Genomic DNA, 19,971 nt, shown 5'->3' with positions numbered 1-19,971 from the left:
GTGTGTGTGTGTGTGTGTGTGTGTGTGTGTGTGTGTGTGTGTGTGTGTGTGTGTGTGTGCGCGACTCACTTGCAGGACTTGTGTGAGCAGGGCTTGAAGATGGCAGAGATGGGGTGGGCGTAGCAGATGGGACAGAGGTCTTCCTCGCTGGTGGGCTGAGGACAGAAAAGACAAACTCATCAGTCACTTTGTTGTCTCAGTTGCCGGCGTTCGCCCCAGTGCATGATGGGACATGTGAGTTAACGCCGCGGGCGCGAAGGGAAACACTCTTCCCGCAGACATCAACACCCGCTCTTCACACTCGCTGCCTTCTCAGCCCATCTGCTCCCTTCATATGTTTTCACTTCACAACCTTTCTTCACTAGATTCAGCCTCCACTCCTCCTCACCTCCTCCCAGCACCTCCCTCGCACACATCTGTAAAGTTTAGGTGCCGGTCAGCGTGCTCATCAACAGAGTGAAACTCCCACAGAGGGGAAAGGTCACACTGACAGTTTAACAAACGGCACAAGCTGTTTGGTCTACATAGATCATTTAAAGTCTGCATCGTTAGGGGTGTGGCCTTTGACTGAGAGGTGTCTGATAGGCTGAACTGGACCTCTGCTTCCTGTTTGTGCTGTTGGAGCCTTTTGAATGAGTCATGTGACCAGTAACATGGCTGCTGTGAGGTTACTGTACTAACAGAGCGTCCAGAAGGCGGAGCTCCAGTTTCTACCTGGGCGTGACTGCGTGCCCATCAGCAGCCGTCTCTGCTGCTGTGGATAACACCAACACAGATCTCTACCTGCAGAAAACCAACATCCATCATGGTAACGCTGCCACAAACCTGTGGGTGATGCTGCACCCACTCATCTGAGAGGGAAACACAAAGACTTTCAAAATAAGAGAGAAAAATGTTAAAAACGTGCATAATGATTCCAGCCTCCCAAATCTTGAGCTGCTCTGTGTGGCAGCAGTTAACACGTCCACACAAATCCCTCCTTTATGTATTCCTTCCTTTGACTCCCACCCTCCCGCTGTCCACCTGTCTCTCTCTGTTGCAGCCACACAGCACGAAGCCTCCAACCTATCGACACCTGGATGTCACGCCTCCACCTCCTCCTGCATGTCCTCCTCTGTCACTTTTCACCACCCACTGCACACAGCAGTCAGGCTGCTGCTGAGAAGAAAACCTCCTGAAATAATCTCGTTCAGACTCTGAACACCCCGTCATTTGAATCGGTAGACGAGCTTTAAACATGTTTTCTTTCAGAAACAGGTGGAGTCTGTAACACACTGTCACTGTAACACACTGTAACTAACACACTGTCACACTGTCACAGTAACACACTGTAACACTGTAACCTACTGTAACTGTAACACACTGTAACACTGTAACTGTAACACACTGTAACTAACACACTGTCACACTGTCACAGTAACACACTGTAACACTGTAACCTACTGTAACTGTAACACACTGTAACACACAGCGTAGTGTTAGCTGTGCAGCGGGGAGCCACTTCATAAATGGACTGGACCCGTGTCAGCGCCTGCCCTGGGTCGAAGATGAAGATACTGATACCAGAATCCAACAGTACAGCTGTAGGACAGGATGCTTCGGTCCACCCGACGCCGCCAGGCTGCACCTCAGTGATGAGCTGGTCCAGATGTGGGAGGAGTTCCCCAGGATGCCATCCATCAACTCATTAAGAATGACGTGTGTAGAAGATGCGTGGCAGACTCGACCACGTTCTTGTACTTTCAAACGCTTTCCTTTATTTCGGTTGTCATCACTTACACACCGGGCCAGCCACACATACACAACTCAGGACCCAGTTCATTGTTTTTATGCGAAGAGGCGTGATTGCTGATGGTGCTCCGGTGTGTCAGCCTTCCCTGCCGCCACATCACAAACTATGCCCACCACAGCGTGACATCGAGCATGTGTACAAGCACGTGGGGGCCGTCCAAACTACCGAGCGCCCGCTGCATCATGTTTTCACATTGATTTTCAGGGCGTCTTTGAACTGAGCCCTCTGTAGGCTGATCACTTCCATTTCCATCGACCTACGTGGCGTCCTGACACGCCACCCGTCCACATCAGTGCAGATATCAGCAGGATTTTCTGATGTGAGTTTTTTGGGTCACCCTTATTCTCCCTGAGTGGCAGGTGTGGGTTATAAACAACCGAAATTCCCAATAAGTTAATTAAAAAAAACTCGCACACAGCATGCCGTCAAAAGCTGCTTCCAGGGAACACGCGGCAGGCGGGAACCCGCCTGTCGGGTGATTACCCGTCACCTCTGCTTTCTTCTTCTCTCTCTCCTCCTCACCGCCGTTAATCCCCTGCGTTTAGAGGAATCAATACTCTCTCCCTGGCTGCGTCTCCTTTCAGCACCTCCTCCTCCTCGCCTGACACCTTCCTCTCCTCTGCCGCTGATTGTTCATTTAAGTCTCTGAAGACTCTGGACCTCTGACACCTCACTCTCTCAGCTCAGTCCGCTTCCCTTCACATTTTCCTCCCACCTCACCTTCATCTCATTTCATCACCTGATGTTTTTCTCTTCTCGCTGCTTTTCGACTGAAGATTAGAGAAGAAACCGTTTACTGAAAACCACCTTTGTTTTCCAGTCCTGAAACCAACCTGCGACTCTCTGATCTGAGTCTGAACACTTGTGTTTGTGATGAAAGAATCCCGTCCCTTTAAATTTATTCTGTTTTTAACGCTAACTGTGCAGCTCTCGATTGAACGAGGTCACATAATGAGCTGAAAGCAGCAGCTGACATGAGTGGAAAAGTGGCAGAAAGATGGAAATGAGCTGCTGGTGACGAGCCGACTGCATCTACAGCAAAGCGGCTAAATGTTAAAATTATGTTTTCATATGAAGTGATTTACGCCCACTCGAAGGTGTGAAACGCTCTGATAACAGTGGAGTGGGTCTCTGCTCAGACTGTGAAACAGATCAGTGTCAGAAGAATTACAGAGCTCGTGTTTTTCACAAGAATGGGCCGACTGAAGCCTTTTACCGGTCACACAGTCAACAGCGAGAGACCGAACCTGCACAGGTGTAGCCCACCTGTCAGTCAAATAGGCCACGCCCCTAACAATGCAAACATCCCCCCCAGCATACAGGTGTTACGAAGGGGGAACGAAACATTTCTGCTGATGAGGAGCAGAGAGATGGTCACTTCCTGTCTGACAGGATGAAACGTAAACACTTTCATTGACACATACTTTTTTCTGCAGGTAAACTCGTGAGTCGTGCACGCTCATGCACTCCTGCTGCTTCTCTCCATCTGCTCCTCGTCATCTTCAGCTCCTTCTCGCCCTCCTCTTCTCTAAATCTGGTGTGAAAGCGCAGCCGCTGGAGTTTCCCTCAGCTGCCGCCTCCTCGCTCTTCAGCAGCTGTCGCTCTGATCCCACCTCCTCCACACGGCCGCACGTATGCAAATCATCATCAACCTCTGACTCCATTACAGGAGACTTCAGATAGTTCAGCTCATTAATATTCATTCTAACAGATGAAGTAAGAGAGAGCAATCATCCTTCAAGACCTCAGTGAAATTAACCGTTAATGGTCTGGGAACGTATTTATACTGGCCACAGTGTAAGTCCTCATCAACCAATGAGAATGCAGCATGATGCATGGATCACTGACATGCTGTTTCCACTGTAAAAATAAATACAATATCTGGAGATAACATCAGTCCATCCACAGGGGCCACGCTGAGCTAACATACGTGTGCTGAACACTGCAGATAAGAACATGTCCTGAGACTTCCTACAGTGGACCGATCACAGGCACTCACTGCAGCATCACGCTGTCCTATCAGCTTCTGAGTGCAGGATGCTGAGGGTTAGCTTGATGTGGCCTTTTGGGCTGTCCTGCAGGTTTTAGATGTGTCCTCGATCCAACACAGCTGACTTAAATGGATAACTGACCTCCTCAACATGTCCTGAAGTTCTCCAGAGGCTGGTAATGAACTAATCATTTGATTCAGGTGTGTTGACCCAGGGTGAGATCCTGCAGGCCTGGAGTTCCCCACCCCTGAGATAAAGAGTGAGTCTGTACACCTTGGACCGGTCACCTGCCTGAGGATGTTGGACCAGAGCACGGTTTGGTTTTGGTCTAAAGTGTCTGACATGAGAATCAGCAGTCTGATGCTGACGTTCTCAGCTGAAGAAAGGTCTCAGGGTCTTCAACGTGGACAGATGAATGGTGCAGAAGCTGAAGAGGAGGAGGAGGAGCTGAGAAGTGTGAAGGAGAAACTGGTTGAAAGACAGAAGCAGTGGGAACGAGCTCGACTGAGTCTGGGCTCCGTCGTGGGTTGAGGAGTTTGGAGTACAGCTGCTACTCCTCCACACTGGGAGGAGCCAGTTGAGGTGGTTTAGCATCTGTGCTTGAAGCCTGCTACAGCCTCTCAGGTGAGCTGTTTCAGGTGTGCCCAACTGGCCCAGGAGAGATCGCTCGTGTCTTGGCTACCTCAGGGCCCCCTGAGCTCATGGAGAAGGTGATCTGTGCATCTATTCTAAGACTGCTTTGGTGACCCTAACATGTGTCTTTGGATGGGAGGAGGAAACTTGAAAATCTGGAGAAAACCCAGAAAAGTGAAGATAAAACATGCAAAACTAAAAATGTTTGGGAAGAACCAAGTTTATCTTTAGCTACCTTTAGCAAACTACAGTAAGGATCATCACTGTGCAGCATCAGAGGACCTGCACACTCGCCCGAGTGAGAATCCTCTGCGGAGCTGAGGACGCACGAGGACGGGATTGGAGTCAAAAACATGAGTCTGACGCGATAAACACAGGAGCCTGCATCGGTCAGCTTGAGTCCTCGTCCTCAGAGCATCGTTTAAATCAGCGAGCTCTGCTGTTCACATCCAATTTGAAGTTCAGGTCCGGTTTCACACTTTGATTAATTTCTAGCTGCAGGAGAACTCTGAGGAGAAACACGACAAAACGTTACCGAAGAAAAGCGTCGTGGCTCAATGCTCGCTGATGTGAACGATATCGTGTCGTTCTGCATCTCACACCAACACGGTCACATGACAACAAACTCACAGGAAGATTTCTGCTGACAGTTCAAACAACCTTACAGAGCTCCATGTGTCTCTGAATCCAGCTGTCAAACACAAGCTGTAACTCATTTTCTGTCCTCTGGTTTATAATTCAGCTCAAAGGGGGAGGAAGGCGACAGTGAAGGATTAGGATGTCAAAAACACAACACAAAGCTGAGATCCAAGTTTGGGGAACCCGAGGCTTTCAGAGTGTGCACAGACTGGCACGAACATAACGAGGACACAAAATGTAGGAGGGATGGCCTCAGAACAACAAGGAGGCAAAGACAAGCAGAGAAAAACACACAGCCTGCAGAGGAGGCTCGACTCAGAGCCACGAAAGACTCCGAGAAGCCGACGGGATTCGCCGAGGGCCAAACGTCCCATCGCCATGTCTGAGGGGACCGTCCATAAAATTCCATCTTCCTTCATTTCCACCAAAAACAGCTAAAGCTTTTATTTTGAAGGGCTTCAATAACCTGAGAGTCACTTGTGTCCGTGAGTCTTCTGAGCATGTTCCTGACAGTACTGTGAGAGTACTCTGCCTTTTGTATTACTGCATGATAACTGGGTTTTTAGGTCATGTATTTTGTTCACGATTGGAGTCGAATATCCTGGCTGCTGATTGGCGCTTTGTGTTTTTCCCCCCCAAATCCCTTTACTTGGTTTTCCAGTTTTCTCTTTCCATAAAGATGACAAAGATTCAAATATAACTGGTTACATATATACGGTAAAAGTTGAACAGAATGGGAAAAAAACAAAAGAAAGAACAACAACAAACAACAACAACAAAGGATGTTATTCGTCAGGCTACCAATGAGGCTCAGTGATCGTTTATATCTGTGCTGTATTGAAGAGATCTATGAAAGGTTGCCAGGTTGAACAGAATTCCTCCCCCTTAATAGGAGTTTAATTCTTTCCAGCTGCAAAGGTCTCATTACATCTTGTGTCAACGCTGATGTGGTAGGAGGCACTTTTTGTTTCCAGTTTAGTAAAATTAAACGGCGTGCCAGCAGCGTCACAAAACGTATTACGTTATTTTGGGTGGCTGACAAATCTACAACAACCGGCTTCACTCCAAATAAAGCGCAGATTGGGTCTGGCTTCAGAGTTTGTATTAGAATCTCAGACAGGGTTTGAAGGACATTATTCCAGTATGTTGTTATACAGGGACAGTTCCAAAACACACGCGCCAGTGAAGCAGGTTGCTGTTTACATCTTTCACAGGACGAGTTTACATTTTTGACAGTTTCAACTTTGATAAATGGAGTCTGTGTAGCACTTTAAACTGTAAGAGTCCATGACGAATACAAACAGAGGAAGAGTTTACATTTTCCTGGGCTTTTGTCCATTGACTGTCTGTGATTCTCGTACCCAGGCCACACTGCCAGGCCTGTCGCAGATAGTCAAGTGTGACAGTTCCATCCAGTTGTGACAATGCATTGTGAACTTTTGTTATTAGTCCTTTCTTGAGTGGATCAAACTGGAATAAGTTATCTAAGGCAGAGTCTGGGGGCCGATCTGGAAAGGATGGAAAAAGCCTCCCTTCAAAGCTTCTGATCTGTAAGTATTTGAAGACGTCATTACTGTGCAAGTCAAATTTTTCTTGCAGTTTCTGGAATGTGGGAAAAACCTTGTTGATGAATAAATCCTTTGAGTGCAGCCCTCTGTGGTTCCACTGGAGAAATGAGATGTTTGAAAGTGATGGTGTGAACGTTGCGTTATTCATGAGTTAGTATGGAAGCTTCCTTACACCCGAAATGTTTCCTTATCTGTGTCCAGATTTTAATTGTGTGAGAGACTACAGGACTCTTAAGGTCGTGTTTAGGGATAAGGAGAGCTGAATAGATCATAGCCTCTAATGAGGAGGGGTAACAACTTTCACTTTCCATCGCTGTCCAGTCAGCCCCCTTAGTGCACAACCAAAACAACATGGAAGGAACATTACATGACCAACAATACATACGGAAGCATGGTAACCCCATCCCTCCCTGACCTGTCGGTCTCTGCAGGTCGCCTTTCTTGATTCTTGGGTTCTTTCTGTTCCATATGAAACAGGATATTAAGGAGTCTAATTTATTTAAGGCTTTATTAATCACAATAGGGATACACTGAAATAATATTCATTCTAACAATGTTTATTCTTCCTGTTAGTAAAGTTGGTAGATTGATCCATTTGTCTGTTATTTTTGGTTTCATCATATAATGTAGAGTTCCTTTAGAGTTGACTGGGAACAGCACACTTTTGGATAAATTCAGTTTGTACCCTGACACTTCTTTGTTTTGCAAAGTCTCCATGATGACTGGGACTGATTTTGCAGGGTAAGAGATATACAGTAGTAAATCATCTGCATATAGCGAGACTTTATGTTCTGCTTTTCCCCTTTGAATCCCCGTATGTTCCTCTGTTGAGCGCCGTAGAAGAGCTAACGGGTTCAATAGCTAATGCAAAAAGCAGAGGTGAGAGAGGACAGTCTTGCCTTGTTGAGCGATTCAGATTGAAATAGTCGGAGTGGACATTGTTTGTTTGTACCGACACTTTTGGTTGGATGTAGTTTAACCAGAGAAATAAATTTAGGGCCAAATCCGAACCTCGACTCGACAGGGCGGAGAAGAGATAATCCCACTCCACCCTGTCGAAGGCCTTCTCTGCATCTAAGGAAAGTAAAATTTCAGGGTTTGGATTATGCTTGTCTTGCGTATAGATAATGTTTAGCAGTCTCCTAATATTAAAAAACAGCTGCCTGCCTTTAATAAATCCTGTTTGGTCTTGACTAGGGATGGTTACCGGTATCGTTCTGACATAAACGGTAGTAACCAGACCGAAAAGCAGCGCACATTTCGGTGCTTTATTTCGGTGCTTTATTTTCCTGAGCTGTGACACACTTTAGATTCTAGCCAATCATTTTACGTTTCCGAGGATAGTAGGCGGGGCCAGGTACGTACGTTCTTTTAGAGCAGAGCTACAGATTAAAAATGCCCAAGGCGCGGTCAAAAGTCTGGCTGTACTTCACAGCAAAAGATGCAAACTCAGCAGCAACAAGTGCTTTAAGCTGATACTGTGATACTGTCAAAGGAGGTAACACCAAGAATCCGATGAAACACCTGGCGACGCATAGCGTTTTTTTAAAGCCGAGAAATGCGCCGTATTTGATAGCTTGCTGCGAGACCTCACACCGAGCACATCTACTGCGGGTGTGGTGCCTGTTATCGGACCCGGAGTTAGCAACATCCCCCAAAAACCCGAAGAGGAGAGTCCTGGCCCCTAGCCCTGCCAGTGTAGCAGAAATGATGAGGATGATGATGCAGCAGCAGCCGTTCTTCTCTGCGTGAGTAGCTTCATGTTGTTCGTGTGTAATTTACGTTGAGTAGGCTAACCACGTTATTACATTAATGCATGTAAGGTGAACTAGCAAACACCATCATAGCTACATGCGGCTGTCCTCTTGTTTGATGGCAGATACTCCCTTCACCCTGGACAAAAAGGCTAAAATGACCAAAGAAGAAGTGGGAAACAGCTGAACATGAGAGGTTTTTGGACAAAGTTTGTGTTTTTTCCATTGTTTAAGCACTGCTTCCAGCCAAGATACCATATATGCCCCATAGCTGCAGAAAAGGCTAACATTGTTATCTTTTTACAAAAACCAGCTGAACATGAGAGGTTTTTGGACAAAGTTTGTGTTCTCTATTCTTTAAGCACCGGCACCGTTTCAAAAGTACCGGTTTGGCACCGGTATCGGATAAAACCTAAACGATACCCATCCCTAGTCTTGAGATATAATTGTTGGTAGAACTGTTTCCAGGCGTCTTGCTAAAATCTTTCCAACTATCTTATTATCTACATTAATTAAACTGATCGGTCTGTATGAAGCCAGGTCTAAAGGGTCTTTTTCTTTTTTATAGATGTGAGACAGTGCAGATGTATTCTGTATGTAAGTAATTTGACACACATACACAAACTTTTTACAGTGGAGCGAGGACGGTTCAAACACGTGTGTCTGCACAGCCGACACCATGAAGCTCAGACGCACAAACCAACGCAAAGATAACAAACGACCGCAGAGTTCTTCATATTCCAGCTGCTGCCTTTAGGGGGCGCCACAGAGGATCATCTGCCTCCATCCCAGCAGCCTCCTCTGCACGTCCACCTCCACACGAACCTCCTCTGTCTTCCTGGCTGGCAGCTTCATCTTTAATAAAGCCTCTGGGAATAAATGTATCACTAAGATCTAAAAACATAATTTCCTCAGACTATTGTTAATCATGCTGCATTTAGCTGCACTGACGTGTTACAGTCACATCACAGGAAGTGAAAATCTCCTCACTCTGCAGACCGACCCGCAGACACCATCATCGTCTGCAAGCTCGAAGCAGCGAGAGTTTAGGTTAGCAGAGCGACGTCTCCTCGGCGACTCCATCTGGCGACAGAGGTGATCACCTGATTTTTAGCAACTTACAATTCAGATGTTCGGCTGTGACTGGTTTTTCTAACACTCTCAGGCGACTGCTGTGTGATAGGACCCGAACTGCCAATACCAGCGTTGGTATCAGATCGATATTTGGATGTGTAAACTGAGGGAATCTGCAGCCGTGCTGTCCTGGCAGGAAAACAGACACTTAAAGCTTTCTGCAGACGACCATCAAGCAGCTGTCGGGTCACAGACGCTGAGTAGCGCACAAATAACACAAATACCACAATCTGTCACAGGAACCTCAGAAACGCGGTGTGTGTGGGGTGGTAGCTTTGATGTGGCCTGCAGGCTGCATGTGTGCAAATCTGAGGCAGAATCTGAGTCCTGACGGCAGACGGTCTGAGGGCAGCGAGGCCCACAGGAGGACGGTCGATGTCATCAGTGGACCGAGAGTCCAAAATACCACAGGAGGAGAAAATGGGGCAAAAACAAAGAAGTGTGGGGGCGGGAGGAGGAGAGAAAAGCAAGCATCCACAGAGCGAGCGAGGAACAGATGACAGAGGGTAATGATGCTAATGATGAGGAGCAATCATGACTTCAACAGAGAGCAGAGGCAGCACACGACCATCCGCTCAGGCGTCACTGAGTGTTTGGGTTTCATTATCCCATCGATGGAAGGACGGAGAGCAGAAAGTATTCAGCTCCACAAAACATCTTTTTTAAAAACTAAATTAAGATAATTAAAAATCTCAAAAATTAAGACGAATAAAAAAAGATGAAGTATAATCTTCAGGCTCTTATGAAGCAGCTGCGACACAAACACTCACCCGTCCAGTTTCTGATGCTCAACAGACTCACAAGGAAGAAATCTAAGCAGATTCTTACTCTGGATGGCTGCTAACTTTCTGCTTCTTAATTCAGATCAAACTGAGGTTATTGTACTCGGCCCTGAAAAGCCTAGAAATATGGTATCTAAGCAGATTCTTACTCTGGATGGCATTACCTTGGCCTCCAGTAACACTGTGAGGAACCTTGGAGTCATGTTTGACCAGGACATGTCCTTCAACACACATATTAAACAAATATGTAAGACTGCGTTCTTCCATTTGTGCAACATCTCTAAAGTTAGAAATATCCTGTCTCAGAGTGACGCTGAAAAACTAGTTCATGCATTTATTACTTCCAGGCTGGACGACTGTAATTCATTATTATCAGGAAGTCCTAAAAACTCCCTGAAAAGCCTTCAGCTGATCCAAAATGCTGCAGCAAGAGTCCTGACAGGGACTAGAAAGAGAGAGCAGATTTCTCCTGTTTTGGCTTCCTGTTAAATCCAGAATTCAAAATCCTGCTCCTCACATACAAGGTCTTAAATAATCAGGCCCCATCTTATCTTAATGACCTTGTAGTACCATATCACCCTATTGGAGCACTTGGCTCTCGCTCTGCAGGCCTACTTGTTGTTCCTAGAGTATTTAAAAGTAGAATGGGAGGCAGAGCCTTCAGTTTTCAGGCCCCTCTTCTGTGGAACCAGCTTCCAGTTTGGATTCAGGAGACAGACACTATCTCTACTTTCAAGATTAGGCTTCAAACTTTCCTTTTTGCTAAAGCATATAGTTAGGGCTGGACCAGGTGACCCTGAATCCTCCCTTAGTTATGCTGCAATAGACGTAGGCTGCCGGGGATTCCCATGATGCACTGGGTGTTTCTTCTTCACTCACTATGTGTTAACAGACCTCTCTGCATTGAATCATATCTGTTATTAACCTCTGTCTCTCTTCCACAGCATGTCTTTATCCTGTCTTCCTTCTCTCACCCCAACCAATCACAGCAGATGGCCCCGCCCCTCCCTGAGCCTGGTTCTGCCTCAGACCTCGAGGTCTTCAGCTCGTTGCCAGTACTCAACCACACAGTCTGAAGCTTTTCTCACCACAGCTGAACTGGAGGCTTCATCTAAAGGGGCGGTGCCAGCATGGAGCACGAGCGCGTTCAGAGCTTTTACCGCCACTGATGTAAACTCAACGCAGCACAGATACAAAAATACAGCAAAACAAAGACACACGAACCGAAACTTTTGTAGTATTTAGTTAAAACGACTGCAGCTCTGATTTAAGGTTTAACGCCTGTGTGATTGCAGTGACCTGAGACCTGACGCACCTGTACGCAGAACAGTGACGTTTAACTGCAGTCACGCTGTCGCCGGCATCCTGTCCTCAGCATTCATCTGATCCCCAGTGCTGATTGGCTGCTCAGGTACAGTCAGTTTCATCATCACAACATTAAACACAACACGAGCGTACCGAGGTAGTGGTGCCCGCTTTTTGAAAATTAAGTTCAAAGGTCACGTGTTTAAACGCACCTTAAACATAGAGTTGGATGTCTCGAGGCCAGTCTTCTATAAAGACAGTGTTGCTGTCTCAGATCGACACGTGGTCGACAGCATCCATGACACGCAACGTAACGTTCGATAATGTGTCATTTCAAAAGCGTCAGCTCTAAGAGCCGTGCTTACAGAGCGCTTTGCAGTGAATCAGAGTCGACTCCCACTGAGCGAGAGCCGCTCCTCACTTAATTTCCTTTGGCTGCTCAGCTCTCACACAGCGGCGCAGCTATGCTCCAATCACTCCATACTGCGGCCAATCACATGCGAGGATATAGGATAATATCATTGTGTGAAAAACAGAGAGGGTGATGGACGAGACAGTCAAGTGGAGCATCCGTCGGTCCTCTCAGTGAGTGAGACAGTGGACAGCGGTGAGGAGGGCTGTGCGAGAGCAAGAACACGTGGATATGCCTGAGACCCGTAACCGAAGCAGCATCTGGCTGCAGTTTAAAGACGCTTTTGTCTCCGTCTTGACTACAAGTCTACTGATGAGAGCTGGTCTCTGTCCCCAGTTTGTAACCACAGAAGAAGAACGTAGAGGTGAGGAAGAGGACACCTTTATGAAGGGTCCTTTGAAAAGTCTAATATCATGCATCAGCGGTTCAGAAGCAGAACAATCAGGCTTTAACCCGCCATCGATGAGCGCCTCATGCAAAGCGAAACACACGGCGTCTCTGCTGGAAAGGTCAAAGTTCAGGCAGCCGGTGGCGCGTGAAGGAGGCGAGGAAACGTGAAAATAAATTCCTGTGAGCAGAATATGAAATCCTTGTTATTCCTCTGACGCTGCTCCACCAATCAGGATCGGCGGTTGTAACGGCGAGCTGGCTGGCGTGTAAATATAAACGCAGACAGGATGTCGGGCTGATCGGATCGTTAGCTGAAAGAAATGTCAGCCTCTGACTTCATGACACACCAGGATGTGTCGTTGTTAGTTTTTGTTGAATTATAATGTACATTTGTAAATAAAGTTTCCTACAAAGCTCAAGTACAGACACAGACTTACTGTTTAAAGTCTTATTTTACTTTGAAAGGAGGCGATCGTCACAGACGGAGTCACGATGAAGGCTCGTCTGCAGTCGGTGAAAACACAGAAACCACAAGAAGATTTTAGCTTATTTTCACCTCCTTTAGTCAAACTGAAGTACTGCAAACTACTCCATTACAGAGGTGCTGCTGAAAGTACTCAGTGCAGCTCTGCTGCACATAAACAACATGATGTCGTCCTAAAACCATCAAAGTTTTTCCCAAAGTGTCTCATTATTCACTGTTTGAAGATAACTTGGTGACAAATACAGAAGGATGAAGAAAGCACCGTAAACACTGTTGGTTCATGTTGCTCATTGTTCACCTGGCTGCCCTCTGGTGGTGCTTTTGAGCAGTGCACTGTAATACACGACCTGTTGAAGGTTCTGAAAGCCTTTGGTGTTAAAACTGCAACATCCAACACAGAGCAAACACGGCTCCTCTAAACTGGAGACGAGTGTGGTTTCCCTGCAGTTTAGCTTCAGTTAGCCCGGCTGTTCGCTTGTTTCCTTTATGTTTGTATACGTACGATATAACGTTATAGTTAGCATCACACCATCAAAGGCTACAAACCGTCAAATATAAGTTAGTTTTACTGTTATTTGCTTTCTTTAGGGCGTCACTGGTTACAATCATGTGACTCAGTCAGGTGGAAACTGGTCCTGACCAACCTGATCAAACTGGTCAAGATTCAAACTGAACACGTTCCACTCTGGTTTTTACTCTTCGGTGTTTTTTACGTGCGAGTCACAGTTCAGGGTGACGACCTCTCACAGACGAACATCAAACACCACAATCACGCTGTGACGACGAAACCGACCAGGCAGAACATCAAGTCCAAACCTGAGCAGCTCTCAGCTGTAAAACACTGCAGATTTAACACACACGCACGCACACACACACACACACCATCCAGAGGATAATCACTGGAGCTTTAACACCCATCTCCATGGAGCTGGTTGCCCTGACATCCTGTGTGCTGTCCTGGCGAACATCAGCAAACACAGAGAAAGCAGTCAGAGTGTGTGTGCGTGCGTGCGTGCGTGCGTGCGTGCGTGCGTGTGTGCGTGCGCGTGCTTTAACGATCGATGGACAGCAGCAGCTAACCGCCCTGACAGCTTTTCAAACAGCCTGATGATTTAATCTCACACGAGCAGCTGAAAGTGGCGTCTGCAGGGCTGTGCTGGGGTCAGGCCCGTCTCTGCGACCGCGGCTTTCTGAGACCTGGAAAGTCAGCATCCATTATGACACAAGTTTCCACTGCCATTAAAGACGCGCGAGAAGAAAAGAACGATCTTAGGTGTGAGTATCAGAGAGCCAGCAGCCTGCAAACGCTTCAAAGTGTCGGGAAGTCGGCGCCGAAAGCAAAACCGCTGACTGGTGCTTCGCTCGTTTCCTGTTTTACAGGCTCCACACTCCAGACTGAAAGTCACAGAAAAACGATCAGCCATGAAGGTTTGACCTTTGACCTAATAACCACCTGCATTGCCACGGAGATAAGCACCATATTCCACAGACGTAACTCTTTGTGAGGAGGTTGCAGAGGTGGTGCCCGCCCTCCCTGCACCGGGGTAATCCTGCTCGATAAGCTCTGTGATGGTAATAAATTCCTGCAGGATTACACAGCGCGCAGGAAAAACTGCAACGTTCAATTCTACACAGTTTTATTTATCTAGCGCCAAATCAGTCGCCTCAAAGCGCTCTTTATTATAAAGACCCAACAATCAGATGACTGCGTACGAGCAAAGCGCTCACAGACCCAGGCTCAGGGAGGGGTGGGGCCATCTGAGAGAGCGGTGCGTTTCCACAAACAACACAATAAATGAAAAACGACCAGAGTCAGACTCACCTCCACACCTGTTTGGGGTCTACGAGGAAGCCTGGGTGCTACGTGATTTTTCTGTTTTGGTGCTTCTCAGTGTGAATGTGTGACGGCGAATGACAACAGGCCTCGGTGAGCTGTGATCAGACAGCAAACAGTGTTTTTGAAGAAAGCGCCACTGTGTGAAAGGGGCGTGTTTATAGCGGAAAGTAGCCCTGCCCCAACAGAAGGAGGCGGCGACCCAGCGGCCGTACCTGCACAGAGTGCTCGTGCTGATAAACCGAGAGGATGCGTCACAGACGTGGGGACTGTTTGCAGATCACATAAACAACTTTCGATCGAAGCTTTTCTGTGATCGTGTTCATGCGTCTAGTCTGGTCCTCAGAGAATAACTGGGACCACACCTGCCTCGCTCCCACTGTTCCCAGAATAAGATGCTTCAAACATCCTGCGCCTGCAAAGACTCTTTAAAAATAGAAGAACTCGTAGTTCTCCTGATAAATGTTTAAACGATCATACAAAGTTGTGGTTACATAAATCTTGAAAAGGTTTTTCTGGGTGAAGCGCTTACATCTCGAATTTCTCAGAAACATCTGGTGTAAAATGCTTCGGTTACTTCTTCGTGTCTGGCTCGAGCGTGACCTGTGAGTTTAACAGGAAATGATGCGGCACATAGAAACACAGCAGCGGTTTGTAGCCTCGCTCCACAACGAAGACGGCGATGGTCTGCCCGGAGACCCTCTGCTGTTGAAGCGGGAGCGTCAGAGTTTTCACACAGTCTCCCTTTACCACCCCGAGCCCGATCTGGATAAACTCACGTACAGCTGTTTGAAATGATGATCGTGTCTCTGCAGACACGTTCCCAGCTCCTGTAACCTACAGGTTTGATTCTTAGATCTTCACTGAGTTCCTTGGACTTCGGTCGGTCTGACGAATGCTGCCAAACAAATCCTTTTTGTGCCGTAAAGAGGACCCTTCAGCAGTCATCACTCCCCATAACAGACCTCGTCTGCAGCATCTTCAGCACCACTTATTAAAGCGTCGTAGGGAAATACAAACAGTGTCAAGCTTGTTTTTTAAAGTCGCTGTACAATCATTCACCCTGGAAACAGAGCAATTAAAGCCCGACGTTCATGCTGATGAGTGTATATAAACATCTGGGCACAGCTGTATATTCACAGTGTTTAGCCTCGTCTGCCAGACCGAGCTGGGTTTGTAAATGGTGTGTGTGTGTGTGTGTGTGTGTGTGTGTAATCAGAGATCTGACGTTCTCAGGTGTGTGTTGTTGGGAGACGAGTGTACTTCGAGGCTTTGTGTGAAAAACACGCTGCAGCTTGAAACCACTTAACATTTGTCGGCGTGTCTGGACTGAGGAACACTTTCCAAACAAGCAGCATAACTTCACATTAGCAAAAGTCATTTCCTACTCGCAGCTGAATGAGAGCAGAGAGCCATTAGTGGGTTTGTGGAAATCCACCTCAGGCGGCACTTACACTCTGCTTTCTTTTCCATTTTTCACGTCCTCGGTGTCTCCGTCTTTGAAGGCTGACTGAACGCTGTGCTTTCATTACCAGCTTCTAATAATATTTTGGCTCTTATTTCATTTCCGGTTCTCTGAGCATGACTTTGCAGGAAAGTGATTTACACGCAGCGCTTCTCCTGCTTTATCAATAATAAATCCTCCACTTCAGCCGGCCGAGCTCTGCGGTGGAGACAACGGGGAGAGTCCAGGATCGGGTTTCTCCGCGGAGACGGCGAGCAGGACGAACAGACACCTCGCAGGAAATGGCTTTCTCTCACAATCACGTTTTTCCAAACTTTAACTTTTTAATCTGCTATGGTCAGGTCAGCTTCATCACTTATTAATTACAGACTAATTATATATTGATCAGCGAGGTCCTTCTGTTGTGTTCAGGTTTACTTTAGTCCTCACACAGGCAGCGGCGTTTTCCTGTGAGCGCACAATCAGCATCAGCAGGTTTAAAGAGTCTCAGCAGCTATAAATAAATACCAACGTCTCAAACACAACGTCTCTATTCTAACAGTTTACTGCGCCTGCTTTATGCAAACATGCAGAGCGTGCACGTCCCAGAACCAGCAGCAATAACCACAGACACTGAACCCCGAGCTCCTCCCAATGTCCATCTGTGTGTGTTAGACTGCACTTAGGCATAGATGGAAGCTCTGTGAGTGGTGTGTGGGTGGTGCAGCAGAAAGTGCTTTGGCGCTATAAAAGGACGAGCCCATGCATTTGCCAGAACTCCACCTTAATAGCAACAGAAGAAGAAGAAGCGGCTTCATGGTGTTGCCGCTGTCAGCAGCTCCACATTGGACAGAATTCACTTCCTGAACAAGTAAATCCTTTTTAGAGCTCAATATTTAAAGTTTTTTTTAGGGGCGTGGCCTCTGTGACTGACAGGTGGATGGTGACCCAGGTGCCTGTAGCTGCTAGCTGTCTGCTAGCTTCACCTGAACTGAACTGTGTGCGCGGTGTTGGGGCATTTTTAATGAATCATGTGACCAATAATAGGGCTGCTAGAGCAGGGCGATATGGCCAAAAATATTTATCACGATATACGTTTGAAGATTTGCGATAACGATATAACTGACGATATAACTGACACGAGACAAAATACTTTACAACTCCTCAACTTTATTAGTGCAAAACAACATCAATGTATTTCCACTTCAACAAGCAGCTGTTTTTTATCTGCATTAAAGTTATATAAACATGTAACAGTGCAAACTCCTCGCTGACAGTTTAACCAAAAGACATTTCCAGTGGAAACTGGCCGACACATCCTCAGCATAACCATGTATAACATCCACAACACTTAAAAAGAGGTTAAACACACACAACACGGTAACATTATGCTGAAGCACAGCACGTATCACTCCGCGAGGCTCCGCCTACGATAGCCGTAATGCTCCGACAATCCATCGAGCGGTGCGGCTTCATAGCTCAGCAAAGTCGTACTGAAACATCTGACAGATTTTCGAGCGCCGTGCACATAAAATAGTTTCGAGGTCAGTAACACAACCAGAGTTCATACATAAGGCACACGGGGTTATAAGGGGCTCTGTCGACTTTCAGAAAAATGGATTGATTTTAAGTGCGCCGTATTTTCCAAACAACACGGTAATAACAACGGCCCGCTAGCATGCGCTACCAAAAATAGTGCTTTGTTGTGTGTCTGAGAGTCGAAAGCTAAACCAGTTCCACACCAGTGAAGCTGCAGCATTTTTACAAACCAGTTCAGGTTCATCGTTTCATTCAACGATCCACTCTCGCTCTTCTTATTCTCCGTCGCCGCCATGCTTTTTCCGCCATGTGTGTATGAAAACAAAGGCACTGCGCATGTGCATTTTACCCATATTCTATCGCCATGTTTCACTTTCTTGTCGTTGCCCAACATTACACTGGTATTACCCTGAACGGTATGATATGGCCCCGCCCTAATGGCTGCTGTTACATATCAGTAACAGCAGGTACCTGAGCCTGTGTGAGGCTCTCATGAAGTCTGTGGATGCAGAACCATAACCAGGTCTGTGAGCGACGGGTCACATCGCCACGTCCATGTTTTTTACATTGGTGTGCTTACAGGTGTGACAGGTGCAGGTGTACTTACAGCTGTGCTGGCTGCAGCCTGCTTGGACTCCTCGGTGAGAAAGGCCAACATCAGCTCCACCCTGTGCTTCTCCTCCTCACTGATGTAGTCTGTGTCTGTGGGGGACACAAACAGGGCTGTTCATGGGCTGATCTGAGGATCTCTGCAGGGAAGGAGAGCTGATTGGATGTGGTGAAAACATCAGGAAACTAAACTCTGCGATGTCGTTAGTTTGTAAACATAGAGGTGACCTGTACAGGTGTGATGCAGATCGTTGAAGACATGAAACTAATATCTCATTTTGCCTGAGCTCGCAGTGTCAAAGGATCCTTCCAAAACTTACAGGATTATGTTGAAGTACTTCCTGTAAGTCTGCGCTGAGGGCGGGACATTACTCTCCATCACCTCAGAAACAACAGCAGCAGCGAGAGCCTGAAGCCAAGAGCCCGGCTGGTAACCACCGCGGTGAATCCGTCTCTGGGTTTGAGCACTTATTAAACCAGCGAACACAGAGAAAACCTGACTTTGCTGAACTTCGTTCTGAGCCGCCTCGCTCTGAACTTTTAGAGAACTCCTACCAACAAACTACCAAACCAATCACACGGTGTGTTTAATGAACACCAAGCAGGAAACGGCTGCGGGGACACTCGCTGAGAGCCGAGCCATCGTCCAGACGAAGCTCGTTTCTGCTGAGTATCATCTCTGGTTTATACAACTTACTCCGTTATGATTCAGAACGTCCCCATTCGATTTTTGCCTCGGGCAGCCAGAAATGTTATAATTCTGATCATTTATCAGTGCATAACCATCAGAGGTGTAAGCATCACAACAGAAAAACATGAAGCAAAATATTCTGCAGTCGATCAAAAACCATGAATCAACATAGCAGGAGCTGTGCAGGAAGTCAGAGCGAATTAAATACAACGTTTATCAAACGTGAAGCGTAGTTTGATCTTCTTGTGCTGCTGGTTCAGTCAGTTTTGGTCACAGTGACGAAACTGCAGCATCAGAACCTGTGAGCTGCGGGCTTTCAGCCCGACGGCGTGTCCGTGCCGTCGGGTGAACGATCCACACTCTGTGTCCACGTGTTTGTACCGTCTCTCATTTACTGTTTTAGCTGTTTGGTGGTTGTTGAAATAGTTTTGTGAGCTTTAAGCTGAGATTCAGGTGTTTCTGCCAATAATAATCGACCCAGGACTTAATTGATCGATATCCCGTTATTCAGACTAAAATCGATTTGTTAAACCCACGCCTCGTTTCTGCTGTCGTCTGTGGCCTCGGGTAAGGGCGGGGTCACAGATCGATAGTAAATCATCAGCTTCTCTCCACCTGAATGGTTATCTATGTCCCACCCCTGCAACTAACAAGCTAATAGGCAACCAAATCAGGAGGTTAATGAGCCAATCGTGCTGCAGAGATTCAGGACAGTTGGAGCTCTGCGGTTTCAGGCACATCTTACCCTGCAAAGATGGACGCGAGTGCACTTAGTGGCTCGTTGTGGCTTCCATGAATCAGGACAGCGTTTGTTCCATGCAGGAGGAGCCACAAACATTGCTGGTGCTCCAGACTGAAACTCTGATTTCTGAGCTGTTCATCACAGATGTGACTCCTGCTTGCAGTCACAGACTGAACATGCTGAGCACAGCTTCTCCTTTAACTCCTGCCCTCCATTTATTCACCCCCC

The 19,971-nt window shown here is 46.9% G+C and overlaps 1 protein-coding gene across 1 annotated transcript in view; it reads right to left on the bottom strand.

The window, feature by feature from the left end:
* The window catches only part of LOC102204894 (E3 ubiquitin-protein ligase RNF123-like), a 21,659-nt gene extending 2,672 nt beyond the window's left edge, over positions 1–18,987 (bottom strand). The window contains exons 1-3 of the mRNA XM_005740905.1: positions 18,909–18,987; positions 18,309–18,403; positions 70–155 (exon numbers count right to left, since the gene is read on the bottom strand). Coding sequence (XP_005740962.1) covers positions 70–155; positions 18,309–18,403; positions 18,909–18,987 — 260 coding nt within the window. The remainder of the gene's footprint in view (positions 1–69; positions 156–18,308; positions 18,404–18,908) is intronic.
* Between the last annotated feature and the right edge of the window lie 984 nt (positions 18,988–19,971).

Source organism: Pundamilia nyererei, unplaced genomic scaffold, assembly GCF_000239375.1.
Source record: "Pundamilia nyererei isolate P.nyererei 1_Seehausen unplaced genomic scaffold, PunNye1.0 scaffold00105, whole genome shotgun sequence".
Lineage (NCBI taxonomy): Eukaryota > Metazoa > Chordata > Actinopteri > Cichliformes > Cichlidae > Pundamilia > Pundamilia nyererei.
This window is presented reverse-complemented; position numbering and strand designations above follow the sequence as displayed.